At 43.2% G+C, this 17,129-nt stretch overlaps 1 protein-coding gene across 19 annotated transcripts in view; it reads right to left on the reverse strand.

Moving 5' to 3' along the window:
* Nucleotides 1-17,129, reverse strand: part of TRERF1 (transcriptional regulating factor 1) — a 334,655-nt gene that overhangs the window by 46,997 nt on the left and 270,529 nt on the right. For 15 of the 19 annotated variants that reach the window (XM_072642154.1, XM_072642161.1, XM_072642162.1 and 12 more), the window contains 7 exons: nt 14,674-14,720; nt 13,587-13,737; nt 12,086-12,406; nt 5,909-6,281; nt 5,111-5,177; nt 915-1,054; nt 661-764 (listed from right to left, as the gene is read on the reverse strand). In XM_072642154.1, coding sequence (XP_072498255.1) covers nt 661-764; nt 915-1,054; nt 5,111-5,177; nt 5,909-6,281; nt 12,086-12,406; nt 13,587-13,737; nt 14,674-14,720 — 1,203 coding nt within the window. The remainder of the gene's footprint in view (nt 1-660; nt 765-914; nt 1,055-5,110; nt 5,178-5,908; nt 6,282-12,085; nt 12,407-13,586; nt 13,738-14,673; nt 14,721-17,129) is intronic. The other 4 variants (XM_072642169.1, XM_072642168.1, XM_072642171.1 and 1 more) reach the window with 2 other exon arrangements.

Consider the following 17,129-nt stretch of genomic DNA (forward strand, 5'->3'; position numbering starts at 1 on the left):
TAGCGGTACCCTGGATCCCTAAGGTGAAATTCAAGCCATAAAATGCACACACACTCATTTCCCAAGGGACAAGTGTTGACAATTAACCTTGGGAATCCATAGTGTAAACAGAAGCACAATTCATTCATCCTCTTTCTACTCTTTAGCATGGGGCAGCTAGGTGGATAGAGCACCAGTGCAGGAGTCAGGAGGACCTGAGTTCAAATCTTACCTCAGACACTTGACACTCCCTAGCTGTGTGACCTTGGGCAAGTCACTTAACCTCAACTGCCTCATCCTGGGTCATCTCCAGTCATCCTGATGAATATCTGGTCACTGGATTCAGATGGCTCTGGAGGACAAGTGAGGCTGGTGACCTGCACAGCCCTCCCTTACTCAAAACAAAGTCAAGTGCAAGTCATCTCATTATTTCTCTGATGGCATGGTCTTCTTTGGCAACCAAGGATGAACACACTCTTTAGCATTCATTGTCATTTATGGAAGCAGAAATGCCAATCACTCAAACAGATGTGTGTGCATGAGAGAGTGTGTGTGTGTGTGTGTGTGTGTGTGTGTGTGTGTGTGTGTGTGTGTGTGTGTGTGTGTATGTGTGTGTTTCAACTAGCTCTGTTAAGTTCAGAAAATTTTTTGCCCCCTGGCAATGAAGCTTCCAGTACTTACCATAATATCACCTTTGGCCTCAAAGAGAGAGTGCAAGGCAAATTCAGAATTTGTTCCTCCCCCCGGCAATGCACTTGAACAACACAAATTCAGCAGATTCTCCACTGTAAGAAAGAAGAAGAGGCATCAGAGACCCATCAGAAAACGGAATAACAAGACTGACTGAGCATCTTTGGACATGTGAAAGTCCCAGGAAAAGGTATCCAGTGGGGGACTTGAGCATTTCCTAACCAATCTTTCCCACATTCCAATACCTCTCTTTTGGAACTCTTGGTTTTCCAGCTCTGGCCAGGGCTTCCACACCAGTGTGGCCTTATGTGTGTCCTTGCTCAGGGAAGACACATCCTGGAGTTCAGGGATCTCTGCTTGGAATCTCACACCAATGTTGATACGTCTTTAAGGACAAAAAGAAAAACAGCAAACGGTGTCTGGTTATGATGAGCCTACAAAGAGCAATTTGTCAGAAACTAAAGAAATAGAACATTTGTCCTTCGTACTGAAAAAACTTAGGAGGCATTTCATTACAGTATGGACCATTCTCCCACCCCCAATTCCAGGAATGCTGTGTGCCCTGTGACAGAGAACAGCATTTCCAAGTGAGGAGAGATGAGAAGTTTCCAACAGGATTCCACTTAAGGCAGTAAAGAGGAGTCCTGACTAATTCTGAACAACTTGGAACATCTTAAAATTGAACAGAACAGAAAAGAGTAAAGAAACTATGACCGGCATTTTTAAAAGTACAGAGTAGGGGAGGAGGACATAAGATGGGTTTAGTATCATTTCATATGGAGAAACAGGGAACAGAAGTTAAGAGCTAGACGAACTTCAGAGGTTTATGGGGTCTAGCTCATTCCTAAAGCAAGTCGTATCCTATACAACACTGTTAAGAAGTAGTCTTCTCCATACCCCAGCAGCCTTCCCACTCTAAAAGGTGAACCCATTCTTTTGATCAGCTGGTCCCAGAACCCCTAGTGATTTTGAGGAAGTACATGGAATAGTCCCATACTCACTCCTCCACTTGTCTCTCAATCCAACACTTCTGACTCTGATTTTCCTCCAGAACCCTGAGTGGGTACCTTCCCCCTGCCCTCTTTTCAGTCTCCTTTTATGTGTCGCTTCCCCCTACACTTAAGGTGGCACATTGGATAGAGTGCCAGGCCTGGAGTCAAGACTCATCTTCCTCAGTTTAATCTGGCCTTAGACACTTAGTAGCTGTGTGACCCTGAGCAAGTCACTTAATCCTGTCTGCCTCAGTTTTCTCATCTATAAAATGAGTTGGAAAAGGAAATGGCAAATCACTCCGGTATCTTTGCCAAGAAAACTCCAAATGGGGTCCCAAAGAATCAGATGTGACTGAAAAACGATTGACCAACAACAAATCTCCTCATCCTCCCCACTTAAACTGTAAGTTCTTTGAAAATAGGGACTGCTTTTCTTTTGTCTTGTATTTTAGTGTACATTGCCTACCATAGAGTAAACACTTAAAAATGCTTACTGACCTGACTTGGTCATCCGGTTTCCACCTGAAAACCTCTAGTGATGGAGAACTCACTACTTGAAGAGGCAGCCAACCCACTTTGGAACAAATTTAATCAGTAGGAAAATTTTCTTAAGTTGAAACCTCTCTATAATTTCCAGTCGCTGACACAAATTTTGCCCTCTGGGGCAAAGCAAAATGAGTCTAACCTGCTTCCAAATGACAATACTTCCAACTACATGAAGACACCAATAGTGTTTCCCCTAGGATTCTCTTCTCCAGGTTATACATAAAGTTCCAATAATTGAATAAAACTGATAGGCGAACAGTGGCAGAGTGGGAGTACCAGACTTGGAGTAAGAGGATCTGCTATTTACTACTACTAATATTAAGTCACTACTTACTATTATAACCTTACTAAATGAGTTGCCTTGAGCAAGTTTTCTCTGCCTCACAAAAATGGAAAATCAAGAAAATGAGGGGGAATTGAATTTGATGATGTCTGAAGACCCTTCTAACTCTAAAACTTATGATCCAAGAAGCCTCATACAACATGGTTTCAAGACAAGAATAATACCTCACACTGACATGGTAATTTGTATATCTGAAAGTATTTTTTACAAACATTATCTCATACGAGCTTTCCTATAACCCTGGGAGATCATCAGAGAGGTATTAATTTTGTCCATTTGATAGTTGAAAAAATGAAAGATAACTGTGTCATTCTGAGCTTCAAGCTTTGAAATGTATAACTATAAGGCAAGAAGAATTCACATATGTGTAATTCACAAAGCAAATGACAGAAGTGTGACAGAGAACATTTGGGTGAGAATTGTATGAGAAGCAGAAATGGCATTGTTGTAGGAATGAATACACTAGCGATCACCTGGCCAGATGGAGACTATGGAAGATACTTCATCACTAAGTATTTAATTAAATCTTTTCATTCATGCCTGCTTTGTGGCAGTCAGAGACTAAATGACTTACTTGCCTTGAGTCAAACAGCTAGTTAAGTACCTGAGGCTGGATTTGAACTCAAGTCTTCCTGACTCTAAACTCAGTACTCTATTTATTATACCCAGAACCTTAAGAAAAAAAATGACCACATCAACCTAGGACTCAGGATAGTCAACAAAATAATTTGGGGGCACAGGAAAGCATATTCATTTCATCTCTAGAATGGTTCAAAAAAAGGAAGCACTCAAAAACAAATTTCAGCAATCCAACCATAAGTAACCCAGATAAGGAATAAAAAGGGAAGATATCTAGAGAGGCCCATATGTTGAGAGTGCAGAAGGAAACTCTCTCCAGTGAGCTGAAATCTTAAAGAGATATGTGAAAAGGGTGGGTAGATGGACACGAAATTATAAATGCAAAAGGATAAATGCAAAAGAAGGTCAGACATTGACCAAAGAACAAATCCTAGAATAAATGGAGCTTGGGGGGTTGCAGTAGAGGAAATAAGCTAAGGGCATATTTTTTTTTCAAAAGATACGTTCACTAGGAAAAGAACAAGGAAGGATTAAATGGACTGCATGGGGCAGATGGTGTAACACTAACTGATGACAAGAGAAAAAGCAGAACTACTGAACTATTTTTGTTTCTATCTTTTTCCATTGAAGAGGATGATCTGAAAACTGGGAAGGATAAAACTACACACACACACACACACACACACACACACACACACACACACACACACACACACACACACACACACACACACACACACAAAGTTTAAACACAACTGAAGCCAAACATAAAGGAGGAGGTAATCATGGGAGGAAAAGGGGTGAGGCAAAGAGGGAGGGAAGGAGAGGGAGAGAGATAAAGAAAGACAGAGACAGAAAGAGAGAGGGAGAACAAACCCTAGCTGTTTTAAATAATTATAACTTTCTAGGCCCTAGTCTCAGGGGAATGAAAATGAAATAACTTAGTGATGGGATGTCATTGCTGAAACCTGTCAAGGAATCATGAAGAGCAGTAGTTCCAGAAAACTGAAGACAGACAAATGCTAAGTCTTTGGAAGAAAAGTAAATTCCAGAAATGGTAAACCAATGAGAGCTTGAGTTCAATACCCAGGAAAATCCTTGGACATAATCACAAAATAGATGGTCTGTGAGTACTTAGAAAAGTAAAAAAGGGACTATTTGAAGTTGGTATGGGTTCCCGAATAAGTCACAGAAAACTAACACTTTTTCTAAAAGTGTTACCAGACTAGAAATGCTGTGGTTTTAGTGTATCTAGGATTAAATGATACACTTGGCAAAGGATTGTGATATGCTTTTAGAACAAAATATAGATAGACACATAGAGAGAGAGAGAGAGAGAGAGAGAGAGAGAGAGAGAGAGAGAGAGAGAGAAAGAGAGAGAAAGAGAGAGAGAGAGAGAGTGAGAGAGAGAGTGAGAGAGAGAGAGAGAGAGAGAGAGAGAGAGAGAGAGAGAGAGAGAGAGAGAGAGGTATATTAGGTTTTTTTTGGATTCTAAACATGTTCTTTTGGCCTGGCCAAGGGAGAGACACTGGAGTTGGACAAAATCTGCAGAGGTTAAAAGAAGAGAGATGGAAAGGGAGCAAGAGGGAAGGAAGGAAGGAAGGAAGGAAACAAAGGAAGAAAGAAGCACATCTGGGTTCTGGGGTGAGATAATCAAGGATTCTGAAGAAATTACTGTATGCTTACTTTAAACAAATGGGTTTTTTAAAGACCTGAAATATTAGTATACGATAAATGGACCGACCAAAGGGCCAGTCTTGCAGCCTTGCCTGCCTATGCTCCCACCCTTCTTCTGGCACCAAAGCCAGAATATCTCTTGTACCCTTCTCTGATACAACCTACCTGACAGCAGCACTTCTCAAATTCTCCCTTTGTGCTAATGACTTCATTCCGTTTTGAGAACACATGACCAAGGCTACTATTGCACATGGGATTGTTGTCGGGGGTTTTTTAAATAAACAAACAAACAAGTTTTGCTTACGGTTCAATGTCCAATGCCTGTTCCCCAAGGCCTGGTGTGACTGCTGAGTTGCCACCATCAATGCTGTCTGAAATACAAGACAGAAGTCACTAACGAAGAGGATAAAGAAACAGGTGGGTCTATCTTCCCCCTTGGCCAAGAAACTTAAAATAGCATTTCCATTATTTCAGCAGTCTTAAATATTTTCCTCATGTATGGACAAAGTGAAGAAGTGGGTCGCTCACAGGCCTAGGAGTGAATAATACTGTCTCAAGTCCTTGCTATTCATACATGCTGAGGTGTGTTGGCCCTGAGCAAGTCACTTAACCTCTTAGTGACTGGGCAGCTAAATCAGCAAATTACAGAAGAGTTGGAGAGCTAGAACACTGGGAGGTATCTCCACACTGAAGGAATTAAGTCTAGAAAATCACCACCACCAGACAAGGTATCCTCCCTTGCCTGCCAGGATGAGCCTATCAGCCCATCTCTGTTGTATTAGTCAAGTATCTCATGAAATTGTAGGAAGTTTGGCTGAACTCAAGCTTTCTTGACTACAAGATTCTCATGGTTCCACTTTAAATACCACTGTGGCACGTGCTTAGCCAGCTGCTGCATACAATAATTAATCTTGTTGGAGGATTCATTCTACGGTCACATCCTAATGCATGATTTTTTCAGGTCTCTATGTCTTTAAGACTATATGCCCCTAGAAGTGGGGCCACACGTATTCATACAGCACCTAGAACCAACAGAGTGAAGCAGTATCAAGGACTCTGATAATGACCCAGATATCACAAGGAATTCAAAGCTGAGACTTACTGGAACGGCAGAGAAGCACTCTGGGTGTGGGTGTCAGGGGAGTGAGCGGCAGCTGCGGGTGGGGGCCGCCATGGGAGGAAGTGCTGATGACATTGCTGAAGAGACCAGAACCTTGCCGCACAGGGCTCAGCATAGGTGGGGGAGTGTAGGGAGGCAGCTCATGAGCGGGGTCCAAAAGGTGGTCCCCAAGGATACGGGGGGATCGCAGCTGGCTCTGATACAAGGTGGCGGCTGAGTAAGAGATGTTCAGGTTAAAGGAGGGAGGGGGGATGAAGAGTGGTTCTGGACGGTGGCGATATTTCTTCTTGTCCTGGGTGGGCTTAAAGTGTTCTTCAGCTCTGGCCATGCCTGGCTGATGCTTTCTGGGAATTTCCTAAAAGGCAAGGTGAGTTCATTTCAAATACTTATTACTTGGGCGAATTCTCCAGTTCATGCAGTTTCCACTGGTGTCAAGGGGACATGTCATCTCCTTTTTGTCCTCCCCTACCTTTCCCTCATGTTCCACAATACCCCATTCACCACTCCCATGGGTTAGAAAGCTGAACCCCAAGAATAAGTCCTTTTGGCTTGGCCAAAGAGGAGATACAAGGTTTGGGTAAAATACGAAAAGTTAGGAAAGAGACAGAGTGAGAAAGCTAGAGAAGGGTTGGGGGTGGGGGTGGCAGGAGCAGTGGTTGAGGGAAGGGTTATAAATTCAGATTCTTTGGTTCTTATCACTACATTCCCATCTGCTGAGTGGAATCCAGCTGCAAAGTCTCCTGGAATTCTCCATCAACTTCCCAGAGGAGAAAAATAAAGACAGATGACATAAATCAGAGAGAGAGAGAGAGAGAGAGAGAGAGAGAGAGAGAGAGAGAGAGAGAGTGGGGGGGGGGGGAAGAAGGAAAAGGGAGACAAGGCGGGGAGAGGGAGGAGAGGAGGAGAGAGAGAGAGAGACTACCTCACCAAAGTTGTTTTCTCCTTTGGTACCTTTCTGGGCTCCCTACTACCCCACAGGATGAAGTGAGATGCTTAGCTGTGACTATCTAACAATGGTCTCTGCACACCCTTGCTACCCCCATTACTTGATGACTCAACAATCATTCAGACTGCATTTATTAAACACCCACTATGTGCCCAAACCGGTGCTAAGTAGTGGGGATACTGGTCCAAAGAAGGCCAAAATAACAACCTCTGCTCTGAAGAAACACCTGGGGACAATTCTTATGAATAAGCAGGCTTCCTTTAGGCAGTTCTAGTTTTGTTTTCTATCAGCCTGAAGCCAACTATAATAAGGAAAGGGAATATGCTATGCAGAGAGACAGACAGAGAGATATATATTATGTAAATGCATGGCATGCCCAAAGAAAAAAGAAATGGTTTAGTGATTATCCACTCTTTTCCATTATTTAGAGAGCAGGAAAAAAAATCATGAGGCTACTCATTCCATTAGGAAGGCCTGGAAGGGCAGGTGTACAAGAGACTCCTAGGTCATTTGCATACACACCTCCTCAGGGAATCTCTTTCCAAGTTACTTTTTTTTTTTTTAAAGGCAATGGGGTTAAGTGACTTGCCCATCGTCACACAGCCAGTAAGTGTCTAAGGCCATATTTGAACTCAAGTCTTCCTGACTCCAAGGGCCAGAGCTCTATCACTGAGTCACCTAGCTGTCCACTTTCCAGGCCATTCTTGAGTCAAAGCCCACATGATCATTGTTGAAGGTCTTTATTACCAAATCAGGGCAGGCAGTATGAGACAATGGAAAGACTACTGGTTTGAAAGTCCTTCTGTTACTGACTTGTATAACTTCAGTGAGGTCATTTCCCTTCTCTTGACTCAGTTTCTTTTCTATAAAAAGTCATTGGACTAGATATGGTCTGAGATCCCTCCCAGGTTGGATACACAGTGGTTGAAGAGTTTATTCCATTTCTGTTTGTTCTCTGATCTTTGCTCTTTAGCCCTTGCAAAGGAATGACCTAGGGAGGAGATGCAAGGCCCCTTTCCCCAATCTGAATGGTTAAAGAAGCGGCACTGAACATTAGTTTTAAGGGCATTCTCTCTTACACTGTTCAGCCTCCCTCCTCCATGACCTTTTCTTTCCCCAGTTCAGGGTCAGATAGAACAAAAGGGAAAGAGAAACACAGCTCTCTTTACTTTCAAGCTTCCTCTCTGACTTCTTTTGTATCCTGCCTGTTCCATCCAGCTTTTTCCAAATCCCTGCCTTTCCTCCAACCTGGACATAGGATAATAGGAGAAAGAGAGACCTGGGAGTCAGAAGATCTGGGTTCAATTCCAAGCTGTTCTGTTTCCAAGCTATATGAGCTTGAGAAAGTCCTCCTTTCTGAGCTGCCATTAAAATACGTGATCTCTGAGATTCTTTGGAAAAGTCAGTTCTGAGAAACTCTGAGTATGCCCAACACCAGATTTCTTCCTCTTTGCCCCTAGATGCAATGCCTCCCTCCCTTCTCTGCTAGTCACTTGCATTCCTATAAGCTCGTAGGTTTGTTTGGTCCTTCAGTCACTTCTGTCTCTTTGTGACCCCATTGAGGGGTTTCTTGGCAAGGACACTGGAGTGGTATGCCATTTCTTTCTCCAGTGGATTAAGGCAAACAGAGGGTAAGTGACTTGCCTAGAGGCATAGTAGCTAGTGAGTATCTGAGGCCAAATTTGAACTCAGGTCTGACTCCAGGCCCAGCACTTTTATCTGAGTCAACTTGTTGCCTCTAAGATCTCAGACTGGGATAGGGCAATCCAGGAGGCAAAGGAAGAGGGAGACATCTGGTCTCTCTCAGGTATTCTTTATCTACATAATCTTCAATGGTCATTTTGACCTCAGGACCATTAGGATAATAAATAGTATCTCCTTGTCTTTATTTTGAATATAGGAAGTATTAAATTCAGGATGATTGTGTCTGCCTGTGCCCTCAAATTAGCTACGTAGAGGACAACAGTACAGAATGCAGACTCATTACCACTGTACAGGGACCACCTTCCTCAGCCCCCAAACACTCCACTCTCAATTTCCTTCATTGCTTCAGCAGCAACCTTGAGGACAGAGCTGCCCAGACTTCACTTCTCCCTGCTAAGGGGACTCCCAAGGCTTCTGCATAGAGGGAAGCAGTGACAGCCAGTGGAAGAGGAAGAAACTGAGAATGGAAGAAAATAAGGGAAGGAAAACCCCTGGAGGGAACAAATTTTCCAAGTTTGAATTTTATTCTTACATATATTTTTAGTCATTCTATGCCTGTGCATACATAAAGAGGTGAATCCCATGTGAATATACCCATGGTTACCCTCTTGCCTTACATCCAAACTGTGGCTCACAGTCTTATTATATTATATAGCCCCCACCTCCCTTTAAATAGTCCCTCTCATCTTCCTCCCTCCTCCAAGCCCCTCACTGATTCTGTACTCCAGCCAAGGAAGGCTGCTTGCCTATTTGTCAGTGAAAAAGTACAGAATGCTAGATTGAAAATGGGAAAGGTATGGTGCTCCACCCACAGAAGGATCACAGCTGAGGGAGTAGGTCATCCCTATCCTAGAATCATGGAACAACAGGGTAGGAAAGGTTGTTGGGTTTGTTTGTTTTTTTTTTTTGGGGGGGGGGGGGGTCATATAATCACTGAGTCATTAAAATCTAGGGCTGAAAAGAGCCCAAGACCTCACATGGTACTATCCCTTCATTTTACAGAATATAACCTCATAGAATTTAGAAATGGAATGAACTTTGGAGACCATTTAATCCTAACTGTGCACTCACCGAGCAGATACAGAACCTGAACCTGGGATTCTGTGACTCCCAATCCAGGAGGTGTTCCACTACATCACATTTCCTTGCAGATAATCATTTGCTCTCACACAGCACTGGCCTTTTTCCAAACAAGAAGCCTTCTCTCTTAACTTCTAAATTCTGCTAAAATCACAGGACCATAGCAATAAGCCTGGAAGGAATCTGAGACAACCTAAGCCAAATAATCCATTTTACAGATAAGGAAACTGAGGCCCAAGTGACTCATCCCAAGTTCACACAGGCAAGACTGGAAGCCAGGCTCTGACTAAAGTGCTATTTCAACTGTACCATCATTCTTGCGGGCTCCAGGAAGTTTTTCTTGATTAACTCCATCTAGCTAAGTTCATTCTTCTTACATACTTTTGCTTCCTCCCACCCCACAGGACTTAAGATTTTCAGCCTTCAATGGCTACTCTGTCTCATGATTTTATTTTTCATTCTTAGCCTTTCATGACTCCTCTGCCTCTTTATTACACTGGGGGCTCCCTGAAGGATCTAGATTCTAGGACTGGCCTTGCTACATGCTTAATTTGTAAACTTGAGTCATACCATATTGCCACACCAAGTTCCTCCTTTACAAAATAAGGGGGACTGGACCAACTGATCTCTGAGGCTTGATCCAGTGCTAATATTCTGTGATACTAAAGCTGGTACAATTAACTCCACTGGAATGTAAAGTCCTTGAGGGGAGAACTGAATCTTGATGGAGGGAAGGAGGGAGGGCGTATGATGCAGATGTCCAGAGGGAGGACCAGACCTGGTGTCAGGAAGAACTGGGTTTGAAGTCCACATGAGACTTACTAGCCATATGAAATTCACTACACTGCTCGAAGCCCAAGATTCTTCATCTGGAAAATGGAAATAATAACAGAAACCATATATAGTTCCTCAAATGAGATAATATAGGTAAAGCCTTTTGCCATCCTGAAAGACATATTGCTGTTCAGTCATTTTGCAGTTATGTCTGACTCTTCCTGACCCCATCTGGGGTTATTTTAGCAAAAATACTAGAGTGGTTTGCCATTTCTTTCTCCAGTTCATTTTACAGATGAAGAAACTGAGGTATAAAAGGTTAAATGGCTTGACCAGGATCACCCAGCTAGGAAATGTCTGAGGTCAGATCTGATCTCGGGAAGATGAGTCTTCCTGACTTCAGGCCTGGCACTCTATCACTGCACCACCTAACTGCCCAAGGAGCTATATAAATGTCAGCTAATATTAACTACAGCTATCAATCCCCAAAGGCAAAGAGCACTTGGGGAGAGAAAGAGGGAGAGAGAAAGAGAAAAGGAGAGAAGGGAAGAGGAAGAAGGGAAGAAAAGGGGGGTAGGGCAAGAGTATAAGGAGTACCATCGTATCAATAATAATAGATAGCATTTATACAGAGCTTTAAGGTTTGCAAAGCACTTTATATATGCTATCTCATTCAACCTTTTTCTTCCTTGTCTGTCCTACTGGTTGAATTAGTGGATGGAGACAGACACAAAGATTACAGATCCATCTAAATCTGAAGGTGGATCACATAACGCTCCCTAACCCCTCTAATACATGTACATGAGAGAGAAAGGGATTCCTTTTATATAGTAAGATATCTCCCTGCAACCTGTACTCCCCTTTCCTCGACAACCCACAAATCTCCTACTATTCTAAATGAACACTCACGCTGACTGAGGATCTCATCGGTCTGTATTTCTCTTGTGCCTATAGACTTCAGTGGCCTCTCAGTGCCTATAGACTTTTCTGGGTCTGCTCACTGCCTTCTCTTATGACTGACTACCCCTGCCCAGCCACAACCCTTATTCAGTCTAGCAATCACTGCTAAGGACATCCTCAGCCACCCTGTTCAGATGCGGGATGTATGAAGAGGAGTGAGGGATTGAGGGTATGCAATAAAGGTAAGTTCTTGGAGCATCTTTAAAATCAGATATGGGAGGGAGAAGCCTCTTCCCTCTGGAGCTAAGCTGCATGGGTGGAGCTGCCAACAGACAGACAGACAAGCACATGGATTACAGGAGAGAGAGATAGGGAGAGAAAGAGAGAAAAATTCACAACAGCAGCAAGCAGAAAAACAAAGATCTTTGCTTTATGGAGATGTTCAAGACACTGAAAATGTGGGTCTCCTGAGAGACAGATGGCTCTGCAGGTACTATGCCAGTCATCAGCCTGAGCTGTTGCTATTCAGTTAGAATTTTTTTCCCCCAGGTAGATTATTAAAGTCTGAGGACTATAACAGATTAAGTGAAGGGCACAAGACTCTGATAATTTCTTTCTGCTCAGGAAAGGGGAGACAGCAGGTCCATAGTCTTAGGTTCAGTGCACCTTCTTCAGGAAAGCCGTCCCCCACTCTCCAAGAAAGCAAAGATATTTTCACCCTTGCAATCAGGGTGGCAGAGAGAGCCGCAACTCACAGAGGGTGCACAGGGGGCAGCCACTTTGGGTGAATTCGGGGGAGAGAGGGTCATCCTCACGAGAACGGGCATCTCGTCGTCCGACATCGAGCCGACTGGCTTGTCTCTGGCAGCAGTGATGTTGTTGGTGATGACCTGTGGGCTGGGCTCAGGCGAGAGAAGCTTGACAGGGACAGACACGGGCATGACGATAGGAAGGGGGTTTTCCACCTCAGGAGGGAGCGGCAACTGGGGCGGCAGCGGCGGAGGTGGTGGTGGCGGCGGCTGCTGCTGCTGGGGTGGCGGAGGTGGCTGGAGCTGCAGAGCCTTCTCTCCTTCCTCCTACACAGACAATTAAAGCCTTTGATCCCTGGTCCCAGAATGGCCCTCACCAGGGAATATGCTTCTCTTTCCTTTTCAAAGTTCAAGATGTTGGCTTCTACAGGCCTTCCCTTAACTTCTCTGAGACTGGGTTTCCTAATCTATAAAATGAGAAGAGTAATCTTTGCTTCTACTACCACACAGGGAATTGGGAGGAGAAAAAGAAGTGACGAGAAGGAAAGCAAGGAGCACTCTGAAGTTACTCGGAAGTTTCCGGGAAAGGCAAAGAAAATCGCCAAGTATTCTTTTAAATGGTGTAGGTGAGAAATGGGGTGTGCTCCGTCATCAAATATTTTGCTTAGAGAGCCACAGAATGCATAGTACTGTACATATACTATATGTTACATTACAGACATATGCACCCAATATTATTTACTATATCCCCTTTTAGTTAGAAGCCAGACAAAATCTACACAAGCTTTAAAACCTACAGGGAACTGAATAGAATCTAATTTGCTTTCAAACAACCAGAAAACACTTGCAGACCTAGGAGTACCCCAGGGTCTTCATTACAGACATCCCTCATGCCTGTAATATAGATGTAGAAACACGCTGGTGAACAGCATTCTGCTTTGGAGAACCTGGACTAAATCAGTTTTTACTGTATCATGATGACTTCTTTTTAAATGCCTCGGATGAATCTAGTCTTAAACTTCATCCACTCAATTGGAGAAACATTTTATTAAGTACCTACTATGTGCCAGACAGAAACATTTTATTAAGTGCCTACTATGTGCCACGTATGGTACTAAGCACCGAGGATACAAATAAGAACAGGAGAGACAGCCTCTGTCTTCAACGGTTTTACTAACAGGGACATGAGGTGGCTCATACTCCTATTTCTCTGGTCTTGAACCATTACTACAATAATACAAGTAACATTGCTAGTTCATTTAGGAGCCCTATTTGCAAGGCCAATTAGTAGAAAGAATGACAAACTCAAATTCTGCCAATCCTAAGATCTGATACCCAAAGACTGAAGGAGTCTTTAGCTGCTCCACCCCAAGGGTGGAAGCTGAATTCTCAGAGACACAACACTAAATCTGAAAGGCAGGCAAGCACATTAAGCAGTTCACATCAGCCTTGAGGGAGCGTGCTAAAGCATGGTTTGCCACCTCTGATCCCTCCCTCTGTTTCTTACCTGCTTGAAGCTGGGGGAGGCTCGCATGCCCCCATGCGACCTCATATGGCCGTTCAGGGCAGGCAGACTCTTGAACTCCTTGAAGCAGATGGAACATGTCAATTTGTTCTTAGCATCGAGCTGTTCCCCAAATACCCCTGTGGGCTGAGCACTGCCCAGAGAGCAGATGGAGAGGAGGAAAGGACAGAGAGAATACATTGTGTAGGGAGGTAAGAAAGTGACAAATATAAACACACTGTGGCCCCTTTTTAGCCTTCAATCATACTGCTTTATTTTATCCCTAGCCCTTACCTCCCAAAGAATAATACCCTATTTTACAGAAAGAAGACCTCCAGCACAGAAGGATTCTATTCATGTAGGAATTACAGAAACTCCAACAGAGGTTGAAATGAAGTATCACCATTGATCCCAGAGTTCTGCCATTTAGGTTTTTCCAACCTAGTCTTAAGGGAACAACTTCAATCCTAACTGCTTCCTGGTGAGGACTCCAGCCTAATCGCAGAATCTCCTGTCTCTAATTCCTTTGGCACTTTTTGCCTATAATATGTATTTTAACACTTCATTTCCTACTGTGCTAGGCTTTAAACTTTCCATGCATGTCTTTTCTCCCATGGTAGACTGTAAGCTATTTCTAGGGAGAAATAATGTCTTCTCCTTCTTTTGTATACCTCACTGGAACTAACACATTAACAGGTGTTCACTGAATGTTTGCTGATTCGTGACTAGCTAACTTCTAGAGTCAGGAAAATGTGGGTTTGCATCTTGCCTCAGATAACTTACTAGCTATGTGACCTCAGCCAAGACACTTAAATCTCTCTGACCCATTTTAGTCATCTACCCAAGGAGAATAGTGGGGCATACTGCTTTAAGGATCAAATGAAATAATCTCTACAAACCACAAAGAACTGTACGCAGAGAAGCTGTTATTATCATGACTGTACAGAACACGTTTCTTCTTCTTAAACACTTTCTTATGAAATTAACTGTCATTTAAACCATCTATGATGCCCCAGACCTATCCCCACCCCTCTCCTGAAGTGTCCAATGTGTAATATTCCCAGTGTGGAAATCTGAGCATTCATCTTACCTTGGATCAGGAGACAGTGGCTGGGCTCGGCCATCAGAGAGGTGCATCTTGGTTTGAAGACAGTGGAACAGAGAAAGAAGAGGGAGAAAGAGGATAAGAGGGGAGGGATTAAAAGGAGAGACAGAGAGAGAAAGAAAGAATAGGAATGTATGTTTATAAGGAACCAGAGCACCAAGGAAGCAGTGGCTTCCAGAGCACTGTTCCCAAACTGAGATTATACCTCTCCTTTTAGGACATACACATTCACCCTGTCTATATTCTCCCCAACCACCTTCCCATAGTTTCTAGTTCCAAACTTCCTAATTTGAATACCACCAGTGCCTTTGGGGCATATTCTATGTAAAAATAAGACATTATTCACTAAGAGACTGATACACCTGTATCCCACCCCAAGCCCCAACCATCTTCCTACCTCTATTTAATTTAAGCAACCAGAAAATACGACATTAAATTGATAAGCCTGCTACAAATTCTTTTGGGCCCAAAAATTCTAAGAAGAATTTGAGGTCCAACAGATAGAATGTTGGATGAGTAATGAAAAACCTGAGTTCAAATTTAGCCTTAGACACTCACTAGTGGGGTGACCCTGGACACAACCTCCATCCGCTTCACTTTTCTCAACTGTAAACTGGGGATAATAGGAGCACTTACCTCTCAGAGCTGTTGTGAGAATCAAATGAGAAAATAATTGTAAAGTACTTTGCATACAGTAAGAACTACACAAATACTGGCTATCATTATTATTAAAAAATATTTTTGCACAGTGTCTGACATGTTGCTGTTTTTCAGTCATGTCCAACTCTTTGTGACCACATTTGGATTTTCTTGGTAAAGATACTGGAGTAGTTTGTCATTTCCTCCTCCAGTTTACTTTGCAGATAAGAAAACAAACAGGATTAAGTGACTTGCCCAGGGTCTCGTACCTAATAAGTGTCTGAGGCCAGATTTAAACTCAGGAAGATGAACCTTCCTGATTCTAGACCTGGCACTCGATCCACTGTGCCACCTAGACACATAGTAGATGCTACAAAAATACTTAGTCCTTTCCCTTCCCTCACTCCAAAATCTATCTTCTAGCTAGCCAAGGGCATGTTAGCAAGTGTTCACGTTTAAGCTCCCAGAATCACAGAGAGTAGATTTAGAACGAGTCAGCCAGTAAGTATCAGAAGCAGGATTTGAACCTACGTCTGCCTGTCTCCACACTAGGTTATAGTGCATCTCTCATGATCTATCATACTGAAGGGGAAAAAAAGCTAAGCAAAGAAAAAGAAAACCTGCTCCCAGGGTCAGGTGTAGATCCAGGACAAATTGCTTGGGAGCTTATCTCATATCTGTGGCACCTCCCACCTCTCCATCTGGTATCTCTCTCTTCCTTCCTGAGAAGGGAGAGAGACCTCAACCCCACCTCCATACCCCCAGAACCAGGGTCATAGGCTCCATCACCAAATAATATTGTTCTAAGTTTCACCTATAACAACAGGTCTACAAAGATCTAGTAAGTTAAGCTCTATTGATCCCACAAAAGGCTTGAGAGATAGATAAACCTTTCCAGCAGAATATGCACTGCCACGGGGGGACTCTCAGTAAAAAATTTCCAGGTTTCAGAGTTAATGGAATTCCAGGGATCAGGGATGGAACTGTCATTCAATCTCCTGTTACTGGAACAGCTTGGCCACCATTTTGTTTAAGACATCAGCTGTCCCACCTCCATTTTTTTTTAATAACTCTAAGAAAGGGAAGGGAGTATTTTTAGGCCCTGGAACTTTCTCAGAGACCTCTCACACTCCCTCTTCCTTTTTCTCTTCCCATCCAATGCCATAAAGTCAGCCATGTATTAGTCACCTATTATACCTAAAATCATAGTGACTCTTGTCCAGTTCTCTCATTCAGCAGAGGAATAAATGAACTTCACTAGATGCTTTTGACCAAAGTTGCTCAGCTAGCAAGTGACAAGGCTCAGATACAAAATTGTCTTTCCACTCTACTAGGGTCACATCACCCTAGGCTGCCTTCATCTATGGACAGTTGAAGCTATTTATTCCCGCACACCAGTATTCACTTAAAACTACAAAGCAGGGTCGGGACTTGTTAGCATTAAAATGTGAAAAAGCCAGTGAATAGCAGAGCAGTTTTTAATTTGCAAGGCATAGTGAATTGTTGGCTTTGGAGTCAAGAAGACCTGGGTCCAGTCCTACCTTTGACCTCAGTTTTCTCATCCATAAAAAAAGAGAATTAGACCAGATGATTTCTGAGGTCCCTTCCAGCCCTAGAGCATTGATCTTATGATTCTACAAGCACTGCTAGACTTGGGAGTCAGGAACACCTGTGTCTGAATCTCATCTCTACCGTTTACTTGTTGGGTGACCCTAGCAGTCAGGTTGGCATAATGGAGAGAGCACTGGACCTGGAGTCAGGAAGATCTTCGTGGGTTCAAATCTGACTTCAGATACTTACTA

This window comes from Notamacropus eugenii, chromosome 2 (assembly GCF_028372415.1).
Source record: "Notamacropus eugenii isolate mMacEug1 chromosome 2, mMacEug1.pri_v2, whole genome shotgun sequence".
In the NCBI taxonomy this organism is placed as follows: Eukaryota; Metazoa; Chordata; class Mammalia; order Diprotodontia; family Macropodidae; genus Notamacropus; species Notamacropus eugenii.